At 42.9% G+C, this 16,752-nt stretch overlaps 1 protein-coding gene across 1 annotated transcript in view; it reads right to left on the reverse strand.

The window, feature by feature from the left end:
- LOC119941372 (putative N-acetylated-alpha-linked acidic dipeptidase) overlaps window positions 1-16,752 on the reverse strand; it is a 44,744-nt gene that overhangs the window by 12,171 nt on the left and 15,821 nt on the right. The window contains exons 6-13 of the mRNA XM_038761780.1: window positions 15,211-15,397; window positions 12,427-12,520; window positions 8,394-8,492; window positions 6,724-6,809; window positions 4,950-5,069; window positions 2,653-2,735; window positions 1,593-1,656; window positions 243-310 (exon numbers count right to left, since the gene is read on the reverse strand). Of these exons, the coding sequence (XP_038617708.1) occupies window positions 243-310; window positions 1,593-1,656; window positions 2,653-2,735; window positions 4,950-5,069; window positions 6,724-6,809; window positions 8,394-8,492; window positions 12,427-12,520; window positions 15,211-15,397 (801 nt within the window). The remainder of the gene's footprint in view (window positions 1-242; window positions 311-1,592; window positions 1,657-2,652; window positions 2,736-4,949; window positions 5,070-6,723; window positions 6,810-8,393; window positions 8,493-12,426; window positions 12,521-15,210; window positions 15,398-16,752) is intronic.

The following is a 16,752-nucleotide window of genomic DNA, read 5'->3' on the forward strand; positions in this document are numbered from 1 at the left end:
TATTGAAATTGTTAGTGAAATCTGTCCTCTCCTATAACTTGATCTCCTTTAAGCCTAGTCTATACTTGTTAGTCCATAAATCTGAACTCAACTGTTAGGTCAGATCGATGCATCTAATGAATCTTGAAGCTATTAAGGTAAGCCTTGTGCTCTGTTTTAAGTAGCACAATTTTTATGATGAAATTACAGGGGAAGAATTGAACAAGACCAAAGTATTTTCACATGTAACATAAAGCCTTTACCTCTTTTGTCAGGTTGTATACCAGTGAGTACATCAGTGGAGTACAGTCAATTCTCAGAGTGTAGTTTCCTGAAAGATGGAAATAAGGTATACCATTAATACAAGAAGCAACGTATGAAAATCATAAAGAAGCATGAGGTAGCACAGCCTGGAAGAAGGCAGCCTGGAACTAGGAGAGTCAGGAAACCTGGATTCCAATCCCAGTTCTGCCCCTGGCCTGCTGGATGATATTGGGCAAGTCACAGTTTTAATGATAATAATAATAATAATAATAATAGTAATAATGGCATTTAAGCATTTATGATGTGCCAAGTACTGTACTAGATGCTGGGGTAGATACAAGCTAATTAGGAAAGACACAGTCCTTGTTCCATACGGGGCTCCCAGTCTAAATGGAAGGAAGAAGAGGGACTGAATCCCCATTTTACAGATTAGGAAATTGGGGCACAGAGAAGGTAAGTGATTTGCCCAAGGTGACACAGCAGCCAAGTGGTGGAGTCAGGATTATAACTCAGGTGCTCTGACTCATAGGCCCATGCTCTCTCCTCTAAACCACACTGCTTTTCTTATTGTACTTCAGTTTCCTGATCTGTAAAATGGGATAAAATACTTGCTCTCCCTCCCTCTTATATTATGAGCCCCAAATAATAATAATAATAATAATGATAATTATGGTATTTGTTAAACTCTTACTATGCGCCTAGCACTGTTCTAGGAGAAAGAGACTGTGGCTGATCAGATTAGCCCATATCCGTCCCAGTGCTCAGCATAGTGTTTAACTCTTGGTTAAGTACTTAACAGATATCATGGCTAACTATAGAGGATGCTTTTATTCCCTTTGGGTTTTAATATCTTGCTGGCTAGTGGCAGAACTAATTGTGAAGAATCATGGCTTGCTTAGAATCTATTATTCTGAGGCCTTATTTGAAGGGCGAAGCTGACTTAAAATGGGGGGGAATGGAGGTAAGTGGAGGAATCTCCCTCCTACTTAGACATGAACTCCATGTGGGATAGGCACTGTGTCTGGACTGGGTATCCTGTCTCTAACCCAGTGCTTAGCACAGTGTTGGCACGGAGTAAGTGCTTAACAAGTACCATAATTAATTAATTAACCCAACCAACCAGCTACTCATTGCTTAAAAAGCTAATGATGCAGACTTGTATTTCCCCTACAAGCAGCACAAAATTTTAGGGATATTTTAGAGGTGCAAATCTCCCTCTAGACCACAGTCTTCTTGTACAAGGATCAAATCTACCACCTCTGTTGTATTGTAATCCCCCAAGTACTTAGTACAGTGCTCTGCACACGGTAAGTGCTCAACAAATACTACTGATTGATTGATAGACTGACCTTCCACAGATGAATCTGCATTGATATAAGCCACTCCACGTTCCTGAAGTATTCTGGAATTTTCCTATTGAAAGAAGGAAAAAAAAAAGCAGCATGAACACATGTTCCCTGCCAAGAAGACAATTTTTTAAAAATCCCCTCGATTTCTTCATTACAAGGTAGTGTGCATAGGGCTTTTGGCCACTGTTTTCTCAGAACTAAATTTCAGACAATCTCAGAATCACAGATCCTGAGAGTAGCCTTGAGAGGTCACCAGATCTAACCCCCTGTCTCCACACAGGAAATAAACTGAGTCACCCAGGACTGACGGTTGCCTCTTCTTTGCCAAAAAACACCTCCAAGGTTTGGAGATGCCACTTCCCAGGTAACTGATTCCAGGGGTTTCACTCTCAAGATGGGGCAGGATTTGGTGAACAGTAATTCCATGTCTGTCCTGTCCATATTGCTCGTGGCTTTGTGAATTTCAAATATGTCTCCTCTGCCTTCATCTTTCCAGACTAAGGCATCCTGATCCTTACCAGGAAGTTGCTCCATCCCCTAATCATTCTTGCTACCCTTCTTCTGAACTTTTTTTGCAACTTGAAAATTGAGATGAGCTAGTTTTGAGCTCTCCACAAAGATGACAAGAGATTCATAGTGGAGACGGCTCAACCACAGTGAAAGTCACACTGAGGCCAGTCATGATGTGACCCAAGATTAATGGTGAGTGTTTTTCGTTTGCTTTTTTTTTAATAGTATTTGTCAAGCACCTACTATGTGCCAGGCATTACACTCAGCCTTGGGGTAGATACAAGTTAATTAGGTTGGACGCAGTCCATTTTCCACAAGGGGCTCATAGTCTTTATCCCTATCTTGGAGACGTGGTAACTAAGGCACTAAGAAGTTAATTGACTTCCCCAAGGTCACACAGCAGACAATGGTGAATGATTTCAGAATGATATCTGCTTTTGGTTCCAGAAAAAACACTTGGGCTGTTATCTGGAATCCTGGATGGCCATCTCAAGGAAATAGAGGCCCATCCAGCCTGCCTCTGGAAATGTTTTCATGTTGTCTGACAGACCTCAGCCCACTCGGTAGAGCCCAACAGTCCAAATTCTTCTGCATCCCAGCTTGCAAATAGCATTGTTCTCCTTGGCCTCCACCCTACAAAAACAACACAAACACAGCCATTCTGAATACACACAACTCTCAGCCGTCTCTGATTGATGTTCACTTCAATTATGCACACACTGAGCGTGACATGTAGAACTAGTGAAGCAGCGTGAGTAGAACATGGGCCTGGGAATCAGGAGGACCTCGGTTTTTACCCTGGCTCTGCCACTTTTCTGCTGTGTGACCCTGGGCAAGTCACTTAATTTCTCTGGGCCTCAGTTAGCTTATCTTTAAAATGGAGATTGAGACTGCAAGCCCAATTTGGGACAGGGATTGTGTCCAACCTGCTTAGCTTGTAGACACCCCAGCACTTAGTACAGGGCCTGACACATAGTAAGTGCTTAACAAGTACCATTTTTTTTTAAAAAGAGGACCAAGTCAAAAGTTCTCTGGAGAAAAAACCACACAAAGGACTAATGACTCAGTCACCCAACAAGGCCTGCATTTTCTCAAAAGTACCAAAAACAAAATCTTGCTTAAATAAGCAACACCAGCAGGAATGTTGCAAACAGCTCCCAGATAAGCAAAACTGTTTGCTCAGGGGAAGACAGAGTTGATGACAATCTTTCCTTATCCACTCTCCTCTTTTATTAACAGGCACAGCAGCTGCAGTTTCTTGCATGAATTAAAGAACTGGGTTCATCATCTATTCTGAAGCCACTTACCAGTTCTCCCAACATAATTATAATAATATTTGTTCAGCAACTACTATGTGTCAAGCATAGTTGAGCACTGTCTCCTGTCTTAATTTCTAACACTCACTTGCCTTCTCCATCACTTTGTACCCATTCTCCAGCCTGCCTTTTTTATGGTATTTGTTAAGCACTTACTATGTACCAGGAACTGTACTAAGCACTGGGATAAATATATGATAATTAGATTGGACACAGACCCTGTTCATTCAATCATATTTACTGAGCTCTTACTGTATGCAGAGCACTGTATTAAGTGCTTGGGAAAGCACAGTACAACATTAAACAGTGACATTCCCTGCCCACAACGAGTTTATGAGGCTCATAGTCCTAATCCCTATTTTGCAGATGAGGTAACTGAGGCACAGAGAAGTTAACTGACTTGCCTAAGGTCACACAGCAAATAAGTGTCGGAGCCAGGATTAGAACCGAGGTCTTTTTCTAAAAACCTCTTCATTCCAGCTCTCAAGAGAAAATTAAAGTATGACCAGATATTTGTTTTTGAGGAAGAGGTCACTAACTCCTTAGATTAGTGGCAGGTTCTGAGGTAGAAACTACTGGAAAGAAATATTGGGTATTTTTAGGACGACTTGCTATGAAGAGCCTGGAAAAAGTCATGAAATGTGCTGATGCAACAATTGCCACAAAAATACAAATTGCCATCTCTATGGTGTTTTCAGTGACAATGTATGGAACTGAAAGCTAGACAGTGAAATAACAGGATAGAAAGAACATCGATTCTTTTGAAATGTGGTGTTGGAGAAGGCTTTTGTGAATACCATGGACTGCCTGAAAAACAAACAAATCGATATTAGAGCAAATTAAATCAAAGTGGTCTTTGGAAGGCAGGTGACAACTTAGATTAGCAGATAGTTTGGACACATAATCAGGAGGACTAATTCTCTGAAGAAGACACTAATGCTGGGAAAAGTCCAGGGAAAACGTGGAAGAGACAGATCAGCAGCCAGATGGATAGAGACCATACCAACGATAATGGAAGACCCGATAGAAAGGTTGTGGATTATGGCAGAGGACAGGATATTCTGGAGAAAGTATATCCATGGAGTCACTATGAATCGGAAACGACTCGATGGCACATAGTAATAATAATAATAATCCTGCCATTGGGGAATTTCCTCCCTGACTCTAAAATAAAATCCAGTGTAAGAGAGAAGCCCAAATGATTAACTTGCTGTGCTTAGCATACATGTGCTTAATAGAGAGCACTTTAAAGAAGTTTGATTTTTAAATGCTTTGGCCATGCTGATTGGGCAACGGGGTTTAAAAGGTGTCCCTCTTTATGGCCATGTAGGATGAAAGAGGATCTTTTAAATGACACACATAGTTAGAATCTCACTATTAGCAACACCACCTTGAACTAATATAATGAAAATCTTCTCTCCATCTCCTTGTGCTTTCTACACAAATGTAGAATCTCTATCTACACACTTGTCATCCTCAAGACCACACTGATTGCTTTTCTTTCTGCTTCTTTTCTCTTTAGATACAGTACCTTCCTTCTTCAGTTTCCCCAAACTCCTGACAATCTCATGGACGACAGCGGCTCCACTCTGAGGGTCGATGCCTCCGAACACCCACGAGTCCCGATGACCTCCCAGAATGACGTACCTGTCTGGGAAGAATCATTACAGAAGACTACAAAATGCACATGTCACTTCTCTGTTCTTGATCCAGGTCAGAGGTTTCTCAATTTATTTTTCCCTCACGTGGCCTAGAAATTCCTTGAGTCATACTACAATATCCATTGACCCCTCAAGCCCCTCTTCAGAGCAATTTTAGGTTTATGTGGCCTCTTCAGAATACATTAAAAAGAGGTTTAGGAATGCTTAGCAAGTTTTTCAGTACTTCTAGCACTCAGTACTTCTAGTGCCCATGCTACTTAAACTAAGAGAGGTTGTTTTTGTTTTTTTTTACTTTGTTCAGGGCTGGTTTGAATCGATCAATCAATGGTATTTATTGAGTGTGTACTGAATGCAACGCACTGTACTAAGCTCTTGGGAGAGTACAACGGACTGGGGCTTTGGCTATCTTTAACATTAAAAAACAAGGTTTAGACTTCAAACTGACTATAAATAATCACACAAATATTCTGAGGGAAAGTGTTCAGATCATTCTACCCCAGTTTCTTCCCACTGTCTTTCCCTCTTTGGCTCTGGGCCAAAAGAGGGAGCAGAGACCAGAGTTGGGAACTGGAATTGCTACAAACACTTGTCTCCTCTGCCAGTGAGCGATGAGGGTAAGACCCAGCTCTAAGCAAGCCTCAAGGACAAACGAAGATTCACTTTGGCTTCTACCCCAGATCACTCTTTCACTCAGATCCTTCTCTCCCTTTTGCCCCCTTTTTCTCATGGCTTTCTCAACACACACACACACGCACACACGCGCGCACACACAGGCATACGCACACCACCACACTTCTAGGGACTGTCTTAAATCCAGAATCACCTTAATTTTGGAACACTAAGGTAGAATGTCTCCAAAGCCTGAAAATTAAGCTCTCCAGTCTTGCAAAACAATTAAGAAAGCAAAGACATGGCTTTTAATTAGGAGAATCTGTCAGAACACTAGTAAATCAATCAATTGTATTTATTGAGTGCTTACTGTGTGCAGAGCACTACACTAAGCACTTGAGAAAGTACACTACAACAGAGTTGGGAAACCTGTTCCATGCCCAGTATGAGCTTACAGTCTAGAGGGAGTATAACTCTCTAAATCATCCCAGCCCACCAGTGGAATGACTGTTCTTAATGAGAGGGTCCTCCCGTCACGTGAACAAAAGAGATTAGTGCAGGGATATTTTTTTTGCTCCCATGTGACTAATAGCAAGGCCTAATGGGAAGCAGAGTGGCCTAGTGGCTACAACATGGGCCTGGGATTCAAAATACCTGGGTTGTAATCCCAGTTCCACCACTTATCTGCTGTGTATGCTTGGGCAAATCACTTCACTTCTCTGGGCCTCAGAGAGGCATGTGTGTAAAAGGGGGATTGAGACTGTACCACGTGGGACAGGGTCTGTGTCCAACCTGATTTGCTTGTATCTATCCCAGCACTTGGAGCACTTAATACTGTTATTATTATTATTATCATCCCCTATACTGTAAACTCATTGTGGGAAGGGAACACATCTTCCAACTCTGGTATACTGTACTCTCCCAAGTGCTTAGTACAGTGTTCTGCAAACAGTAACTGCTCAATGAATACAATTAATGGATTGATATGTACAGTTCCCTCTGCTCTCAAGGATGACAAATAGGTAAAGGCACTACCTGGTTCTACTGCTCCTCTGAGGGTGCCGATTACATTGTAGATTCTCGTCACTTTATTGTTGGTCTGGATGCGCATCTTGACCTTCCTAAAGCAAGAAAAAGCAAACATACGGCAAACCACATACACCCATGCCATGAAGACTCAAAAGCATTGAACAACTCTTGAAGACCTCTTTTGGCTGTACTTGCTACCATTTTGCCACCCAAGATCAATGGCGCATAGTCAAATTTAGATGGTCAGGCATTGCTGGCTCCAAACCAGTTTAGGTCGAATGAAGACCCTCACTCTTTGAAACACCTAGTTTCTATCTTCAGACCAAGAACAAAAGAAAAAACCATACTTTGCAATGAAGGCTCACAAGTAACCTTGCAAACCATTTATCTAAGCCTTGCATTCAGATTTATTTTTATGCTGCCGGTCAGTTCTTCCATTTCACAAGTTTTCGCTTGATGTTTCAGGTAGGATACTGTTAGGGAATTAGGGAATGTTCTTCTGACAACACCCTTCTATATGAATATAATGTAAGTGCGAGAGCGGTGTGTGTCAAGAAGCATGGACTATGGGGTATATTTTCCTCAGTGCAGGGCTTGTCAGGGACATAATCTCTGGGATAGAATAGGAAAATTGAACACACTCATCCAAGTTACAGGACACCTTTTGGTTTTAAGTGAGCACCTGAATGAAAAATAAACAAAGATTTGAGTGATCTCCCTAGAGAAAATAGTCGCTCTGGTTTGAGAAAGGCAAAACTCATGGTGAGATTAAAGGTGACATTTTCCTGCTACCCAATCAATCACTCATACTGACTGAGCACTTACTATGTGCAGAGCACTATACTAGGCACTTAAAAGAATATAACAGACACATTCCCTGCCCAAAACAAGCTTATGTTCTACTGTCTATCTGAAATGATAGACTTTATTTCTTGCATGACCATTCTAATCAGAGCAGCATTTACAAAAGGAAGCATTTTGATTTTGTGTCCCACAGCTAAAACGAAAAATGGCAAATTTGAATGTAAGACTCCCAGCTCCGACACTTGTTTGCTCTGTGACCTTGAGCAAGTCATTTAACTTCACTGTGCTTCAGTTACCTTATCTGTAAAATGGGGATTAAGACTGTCAGCCCCATGTGGGACATGGACTGTGCCCAACCTAAGTAGCCTGTATCTATTCCAGCGCTTAGTAAAGTGCCTGTCAAATAGTAAGTGCTCAACAATTACCATTAAAACAAACAAAAATAAACCAACTGAAAGCCGCAATTGGAGCTGCTGGTAGGCTGCTAATTTTTGTTTCATTTTTGTTTTATGGTATTTGTTAAGTACTACTACATTGCAGGCACTGTACTTAGTGCTGGGGTAGATAAAAGCTAATCGGGTTGGATACTGTCCCTGTCCCAAAGGGGGCTTACAGTCTTAATTCCCATTTTACAGAAGAGGTAACCGAGGGCTATGACTCAGAAACGACTCGACGGCACTTAATAATAATAAGTTGAGGTCCAGAGAAGTGAAGTGTCTTGCCCACGGTCCCACAGCAGACAAACGGCAGAGCCAGAACTACGACCCAGGTCCTTCTGATTCCCAGGCCTAGGCTATCCCCATTTGTCATTCTTTTGGATACATTTTCCTGGGGGATGAAAGAAAAAGCCAAGCAGAGTTTGGCGAGCTCACCAGGAAGAGTAGTTTGCAGTGAAACCAGGGCCAAGGTTATAGGATATGTTGAGGTTTCCTTTCCAGCTCGTCTCTGGAGGGGGAGAGCCGCCCATGTTCCTGTTTGGATACAAAAATACTGACTGATGAGAGAAGCCATTGGGTGGGTGGGCTTTCTGGGAAGCCAACTAGGACCATCCAAATTGGGGAATTGATTTTCTTCAATTTGCTAAATATTTAGGTCATCGTCTTTGCGATCAACCAATAACGAATGATTGATTAAAATTTTAGCTGAGCAGGGCACTAGGTCAGCTCCCTCAAGACTCACCTACTGGATGGCCTTATAGAGATTTTTTTTCCATGAACAGGGTTTGGTTGGGAGAGAGAGTCGAATCCCTGGGAATATTTCAAAGCGGGGACTTGAGAAGAAAAAAGCCATTCTGACTGTATTGAGGCAAATAATGGGAATTCCAGGGAACACAGCATGAGACAGCAGGAGCAGCTGTGAAGAAAATGTCTTTCCCAGGAAGTCAGGCTTTGAGGCACAGCAGAGTTATTTTCTCTTATCACCTTCCCCCGTGGCTATTGCTCTTTGCTCCTCCAGGAGAAGAACTCAGCAGGAATGTAGGAGTGTACTTTTCTTTTCATGTGTGTGTTCTTGAATGGAGATCCTGGGAGAGGAGGAGAGGAGAAGTCTGGGTGTGAGGGGCAGGAAATACATGAAGTTGGGAAGGACTTCAGGGGTTGCCTGAAGTTTCTGAAAAAAAATAGTGGAAAACTGAAAATTAGACTGGTTTGAGTACAACAGTCCTGGGCAGAATCCTTCACTGGAAAAAAATTCAGTGTGAGTCGTCGCATCTGCTATAGGAGGAACTGAATCATCCTCCCTCATTGACGTTCTGCAGAACCCAAGAATGGGGAGCAATGCAGGCACCAGTGAAGGTTAAAGAGAAATACTGGGAGTCCAGTCTCTTTGGATATTGGCCAGGGTCACCACCTGGGAAAGTTGTGTGTCTGGCAACAAGAATATGAATTACATCATTTCTCCTGGTCTCTTACCAGCCAATAATCTCATATCTTACACTTAGGGACAGTGACTTGTCCAATAGGAGTGAGCCTAGGTTGAATATCTGCCTTCAAAATAAATGTTAGTTTTGTTTGTTTTATGATATTTGTTACTATGTGTCAAACACTGTTCTAAGCGCTGGGGTAGGTACAAGTTAATTAGGTCAAACAGTCCCTGTCCTGCATGGGAGAACAGGTATTGAATCCCCATTTACAGATGAGGAAACTGAGGCACAGGGAAGTGACGTGACTTGACCATGGTCACACAGCAAGCTTCTGGCAGAGCCAGGATTATAACCAAGATCCTCTGATTCCCAAGCCTGTGCTCTTTCCACTAGACCACGCTGCTTCGCTATAACAATTGGCTGGAAGACCAGATGAAGGTTTAGGTTGGGTTGGGAGATGGTGGTGGAAGAGGAGAGAAGAATGGAGAAATAAGCAGGTGCTTAGTGAGTCACGCTGGCCCTAACTGCTTGAAGGATTCCCATTCCTCTGTTCCTACTCCCTCAGCAGATTCCTTTTTTCTGCCCTTTGGTCCAAAACTGAATTTGGCAGCCAGGATCCTGGACACATTCCCAAAAAGTGAAGCCTCCCAGAAGCGGCACAAGGCTGGGAGTTTGGAGACCTGATTTCTAATCTCGGCTCCATTACTTACCTGCTCTGTGACCTCAAGGAATTCACTTAGCCTCTCTGTGCCTCAGTTTCTTCATCTGTAAAATGGGGGTAAAATATCTGTCTTCCTCCCTCTTTGACAGTGACCCCATGTGGGATAGAGATTGTTTCCAATCTATCTTGTATCTACCCCAGCGCTTAGCACAGTGCTTGACAAACAGTAAGCTCAAATAAATACCCATAATATTACTTTAGAATTATTAGTAAAATGGAATTCCCATTTCCTTTATCAATGCTTTCACCTTAAACAGAAAGCTTGCTTTGGAGAAATTCCCACATCTTGTTTACAATTTTTGAAATACCAGATACGGCATCTGCTAAGCAGCAACAACTTGAGCACAAGTAACTTCTAGCAATCTTAAGAAGCAGAAAGACAGCTCACAAAAAGCAGAAAAACATCCCCAGGAAATCACTAGTCTATTCCATTTCTATTTTACTCGCAGCCAAAATGTGACATAAACTCAGCTGAGGGGACAAAACAAATTTGTTTTCAACGAACTGTGCCCTTCCTCTTGCCACACATTCTAAGACAGCAGATGTTACAGTTGAATCAAGAAGCTGAAGCAATGTGGTTGGGGTGTAGGGGGGTGGCATTTCAATTTAATTGCTTTTCTTTTCGGTAACATGTTGACACTAACCAAATACATGAAAAGGGGTAAGAAATGCCCATTTCTGAAGCAGAAACACAGCCACATTATTTTAAAATAATTAGTAGAAAAATATAAAAAGGTCTTTGCTTTACATAGCTTTTTTTAAATAGTATTCATTAAGTGCTTACTATGTGCCAGGCACTGTACTAAGCGCTGGGGTACATTCAAGCTAATCAGATTGGCCATAGTCCATGCCCCACAAGGGGCTCACAGTCTTAATCCTGATTTTACAGATGAGGCAACTAAGACACACAGAGAAGTGAAGTGACTTGCTCAAAGTCACAAAGCAGACAAGTAGTAGAGCTGGGATTAGAATCCAGGTCCTCCCAGACACACGCTCTATCCACTTGGCCAAGCTGTTTCTCTGTTGCCTGTCCCTCGGGGGCCTCACAAATTCAGAATATAATAATAATAGTAATAATAATGGCATTTATTAAGATCTTATTATGTGCAAAGCACTGTTCTAAGTGCTGGGGAGGTTACAAGGTGATCAGGTTGTCCCACGGGGGGCTCACAGTCGATCCCCATTTTACAGGTGAGGTAACTGAGGCCCAGAGAAGTTAAGTGACCTGCCGAAAGTCACACAGCTGACAAGTGGTGGAACCGGTATTTGAACCCATGACCTCTGACTCCAAGCCCGGGCTCTTTCCACTGAACCACGCTGCTTCTCTACTATAAACTGGGGAGAGAAGGGCTTGAGACAGAAAAATCAGGGGTGATGAAGCTATGAAACAGTAAGGCACTAAAACAGCATAAAAGATAAATACACAAAATATAAGTGTGTTTAGTAGAGAGTTGCTAGAGAGATGGGTCGATCAGTGTCTTGAGAGGCAGTGTTGCCTCATGGGAAGAGCATGGAACAATTGTTCTGCCTCTCTATGGCTTTGTTGAGGGTGCAGGTTGAAACCAAGTGAATTAGAAATTCGTTGGGCATCCAGTATGAACGTTGGAATTCAGTATTCCCGCCCAAAGCCCACCGTATCCTTAAGAAAACCTTGTAAGAATAATTATAATAATCGTGGTATTTGTTAAACACTTACTATGTGCCAATCACTGTTCTAAGCACTGTGGAAGATACAAGATAATCAGGTCAGTCACAGTCCCTGTCCCACTCAGGGCTAACAATCTAAATAGAAGGGGGAAGAGGTATCGAATTCCCATTTTACAGATGAAGGAATTGAGGCACAGAGAAGTGACGTGACTTGCCCACTGTCACAAAGCATACAAGTGGAGAAGCAGCGTGGCTCAGTGGAAAGAGCACGGGCTTTGGAGTCAGAGGTCATGGGTTCAAATTCCGACTCCACCAACTGTCAGCTGTGTGACTTTGGGCTAGTCACTTAACTTCTCTGGGACTCAGTTACCTCATCTGGAAAATGGGGATTAAAACTGTGAGCTCCCGGTGGGACAACCTGATCACCTTGTAACCTCCCCAGTGCTTAGAACAGTGCTATGCACATAGTAAGTGCTTAACAAATACCATCATTATTATTATTATTACTAAGTGGAGAAGCCAGAATTAGAACCCAGGGCCTTCTGACTCCCAAGCCTAAGATCTATCCACTAGGCCACACTGCTTCTTGTAAGTGTTTGAGTCAACTAGGTTATGTCCCTTTCCCCTTTCTTAGACATTTTAAACATTCCATATGATCCTGTTTCCCCATACTTACTCCAGAAGTTTCTGGGCATCATGGTATCCAATTGGATGAACAGGAATTTGAGGGAGCCCAACAGCCTCTGCCATTTCGTACCTAAAGGCGTATTCTGGAAGAGTAAGACAAATTTACTTTGTTTTAATTTAAGGATAATCAGTACTAATTAAACAATTCTCTATGAAATCAAGCCATCACTGATATTTACTGAACACCTACAAAATGAGGAGCACTGTACTAATTGCTTGGGAGAGTTGAAGAATCACAGGACTGTTGAGAAGTAGCATAGTCTACTGAAAAGAGCATGGGCCTGAGGGTCAGAGGACCTGGTTTCTCAACCTGGCTCCACCACATGTCTGCTGTGTGACCTTGGGCAAGACACTTAACCTCTCTGTACCTCAGTTTCCTCATCTGTAAAATAGGGATTAAGACTGTGAGCCCCATGTGGGATGCGGACCGCGTTTCAACCTGATTACCTTGTATCTACCCCAGCTCTTAGAACAGGCCCTGGCACATAGTAAATGTTTAACAAATACCATTTAAAAAAAGACATTCATTCCATAGCCTCAAGGAGTTTGGAGTTTGTACTCAATGAATCAATCTGAGGCATTTATTAAGCGCTTATTATGGGCAGAGCTGAGTACTAAGTGCTTAGGAGAGTACAATAGAATTAGCAGACAGATTCTGTGTTCACAAAGAGTTCAGAGCCTAGAAGGGGAGACAGGTATTAATCGAGAAGCAGTGTGGCTCAGTGGAAAGAGCACAGGCTTGGGAGTCAAGAGATCATGGGTTCGAATCCCAGCTCTGCCAATTGTCAGCTGTGTGACTTTGGACAAGTCACTTAACTTCTCTGTGCCTCAGTTACCTCATCTGTAAAATGGGGATTAAGACTGTGAACCCCCTGTGGGACAACCTGATCACCTTGTATTCTCCCCAGCGCTTAGAACAGTGCTTTGCACATAGTAAGTGCTTAACAAATGCCATTATTATTATAATTAATATGACTACACAAATTATGGATATGTACCTAAGTGCTATGCGGCTGCGAGTAGGGTGAACAGCAAGGTCTTAAAATGAATGGATCCAAGTCCATAGGGCAGGTGGAAGGGAGAGGGACCTGGGGAAAAAAGAGGCCTTCTGGAGGAGACATGATTTTAGTAAGGCTTTGAAAGTGGCGAGAGTGGTGGTTTGGCGTATCTGGTATATACGGAGGGGGAAGGAATTCCAGGCCAGAGGGAGATGTGGGGAAGGGGCTGGCGGCAATAATAATAATAATGATAAAAATGATGGTATTTGTTAAGCGCTTACTATGTGCAAAGCACTGTTCTAAGCCCTGGGGGGATACAAGGTGATCAGGTTGCCCCACGTGGGGCTCACAATCTTAATCCCCATTTTACAGATGAGGTAACTGAGGCCCAGAGAAGATAAGTGACTTGCCCAAAGTCACACAGCTGACAAGTGGCAGAGCTGGGATAGATAGATGAGCTCAAGATCCAGGGAGCAAGCAGGCACTAAAGAAGCAAAGTGTGTAGGCTGTGTTACAAAAGGAATCTGGTGAGGTGAAGTGGGAGGGGGTGAGCTCATTGAGTGCTTTAAAGCCCGTGGTAAGGAGTTTCTGGTTAATGAACATCTCTTGCTGGGTCTTTGGAGGAAAAAGATACAACTATTCTTTTTGTCCCCAGCAGGGAGCTCAGTATTCCTAGTAGAAATCAGTCACAGCACAAATACTTCACAAGAGAAACTGGGATTTGCGGGGAGGGCCTTTTTGTTGTTTGAGGAATCATGAATTTGGCATTATCCAAATCCAAAACAGCCCACAGTCATGACTTAAGCAGACTTCCCGGGAATGAGGGCTAATAACAAGGGACTAGTCAGGGTTTCTTTTTCTGGCTAGGATCCTAGAACAACAAACAGCTAACGTTTCCCCAAGGTTTCCAATAGATGCCAGAAAAACTAAGATCTCAGGCAAGCAAAGGGCCTGAGAAGCTGCGTGGCCTAGTGGAAAGAGCCCGGGCCTGGGACTCAGAGGACCTGGGTTCTAATCTCAATTCTACCAATTACTTGCTTGTGATCTGAGGAAAGTCACTTCATTTCTCTGTTCCTCAGCTTCCTCAACTGTGAAATGGGGATTAAATCCTACTCCCTCCTACCTAGACTGGGAGCCCCATGTGGGACAGGGACTACAGTTGGAACAGTGCTTAACACATAGTGCTTAACAAATACCATTAAAAAAAAGGGTGAAAGACAAGCTTGTCATAGAACAAGCAAGAGCAGGAAAAAGGGCTCTGACTCACATGCTCAAACCCCAAATTCTAGTTGGATGGCATTCTCAGACATTTTATCTGCTTGCTCTGGGCCTTTAGAATCCACATCCCCCAGGCAAGATGAGTAGGGTCCAGGGAAAAAAGAGGTTGCTTTCATTTCATTCATTCATTCAATTGTATTTACTGAGCACTTACTGTATGAAAAACACTGAACTAAGGCTTGGGAGAGTACAATACAAGAATAAACAGACCCATTCCCTGCCCACAATGAATTAATAGTCTAGAGGGGGAGACAGACATTAATACACATAAATAAATAAATTTCAGATATGTACACAAGCGCTGTGGGACCAGACGAGGGGACGAATAAAGGGGGCAAGTCAGGGTGATGCAGAAGATGAAAGAAGGGCTTGGTCGGAGAAGACCTCTCGGAAGAGATGTGCCTCCAATAAGGCTATGAAGTGGGAGAGAGTAATTGTCCATCCGTTGCTTCCGTTTCATAGGTCTCTTGAGACGTGGTCACCTCAGGATCACTCACCAGTAGCTGGGTAACCTGGTGTGAGGGGATCTCCTGCGCCGTTTAGATTTAGCACATTGCCACGCTGAGCCCCTCCCCCTGGGAGATTCCACCCCTTCGGGTAGGGCTCGACGCCAGGGGCACAGTAGTCAGCTGGGTCTGAGTACAGGATGACGCCAATGGCTCCTGCCAGCTGGGCATTCTTGACCTGGAAAAAAACAGGCATCCACTTTCACTCCAACTCTGGATTGCCAAATTCCTCCACATAAAGGCTGAATGCTGTTAGAAAGTGTGCCATGTTCCACCCGCATTCTTTCTATCTGGGAACCTACAAAGCCACTGTTTCCTGTTGGAATTCTAGAGGATCACCACCTTCAATGTCATCCTGAGAAATCTGAGTCCACTGTGTCCATCACTACTTTGTCTCCCACTGAGAATCCCACGACAATCAGTGGGGTGGAGTAGAAACCTGAACCACCCATGCCAAAATTGATTATCCCTGGCTCCCAAATCCTCTCTGCAAAATAAGGCATCCAGGTCATATTGTTATATTGTACTCTCCCAGGCACTTAGTACAGTACACTCTTCATTCAGTCGTATTTATTGAGTGCTTACTGTGTGCAGAGTACTATACTAAGCACTTGGAAAGTACAATTCAACAATAGAGACAATCTCTGCCCACAATGGGCTTACAGTATAGGAAGGGGGAGACAAACATCAAAACAAATAAACAGGCATCAGTAGCATCAAAATAAATAGGATTATAGATATATACACATCAAAACAAATAAACAGGCATTAATATAAATAAATAGAATTTTAGATATGTTCATATATACACAAGTTCTGTGGGGAGGGGAGGTACAGCAAAGGGAGCAAGTTGGGGTTATGGGGAGGGGAGGGGGAGTTGAGGAAAAGGGGTCCCCCCCACCACCAAGTAAGCATTCAATAACAGTAAGCACTGAATAAATATTACTGACTGATGCAGTGGAAAATTGCCAGGCAAAGTGTGTTCATATGGGGAATAACTGGGTCAATTATAATAAAGGAACAGAAATTCTACGATACCAAAACAAACCCTAGAATGAACTCCACCTCAGTATAACCAGTGCCTATTTTTGGGGGGTGGATCAGGGGCTGTGGGGGACGGGGATGATCAGTTGATAACACGTGTTCAAACCTTTCCATTCCAGAACATCCCAGGTTCAAAAAATTCTGCCATAGCTCCCTCTGTTACCGCTCAGGGAAGAAGTGATTCTTCAGAGGGCATGTTTCATATCACTAGCCATTAATCACTCGCACTAATATACCAAACACCACTAATGAAAAGGAGACAATGTGGCCTAGTGGAAAGATCATGGTACTGGAGTCAGGAGAACTAAATTCTAAGCCCAGTTCTGCCACTTATCTGCTGCATGACTTTGGGCATCTCACATAACCTCTTTGGGCCTCAGTTTCCTCACCTGCAAAAATTGGAATAAAATATTCATTCATTCAATCATATTTATTGAGCTCTTACAGTAGAGCACTGTACTAAGCATTTGGGAAGTACAAGTTGGCAAC

The sequence above is a fragment of the Tachyglossus aculeatus genome, chromosome 20, assembly GCF_015852505.1.
Source record: "Tachyglossus aculeatus isolate mTacAcu1 chromosome 20, mTacAcu1.pri, whole genome shotgun sequence".
Lineage (NCBI taxonomy): Eukaryota > Metazoa > Chordata > Mammalia > Monotremata > Tachyglossidae > Tachyglossus > Tachyglossus aculeatus.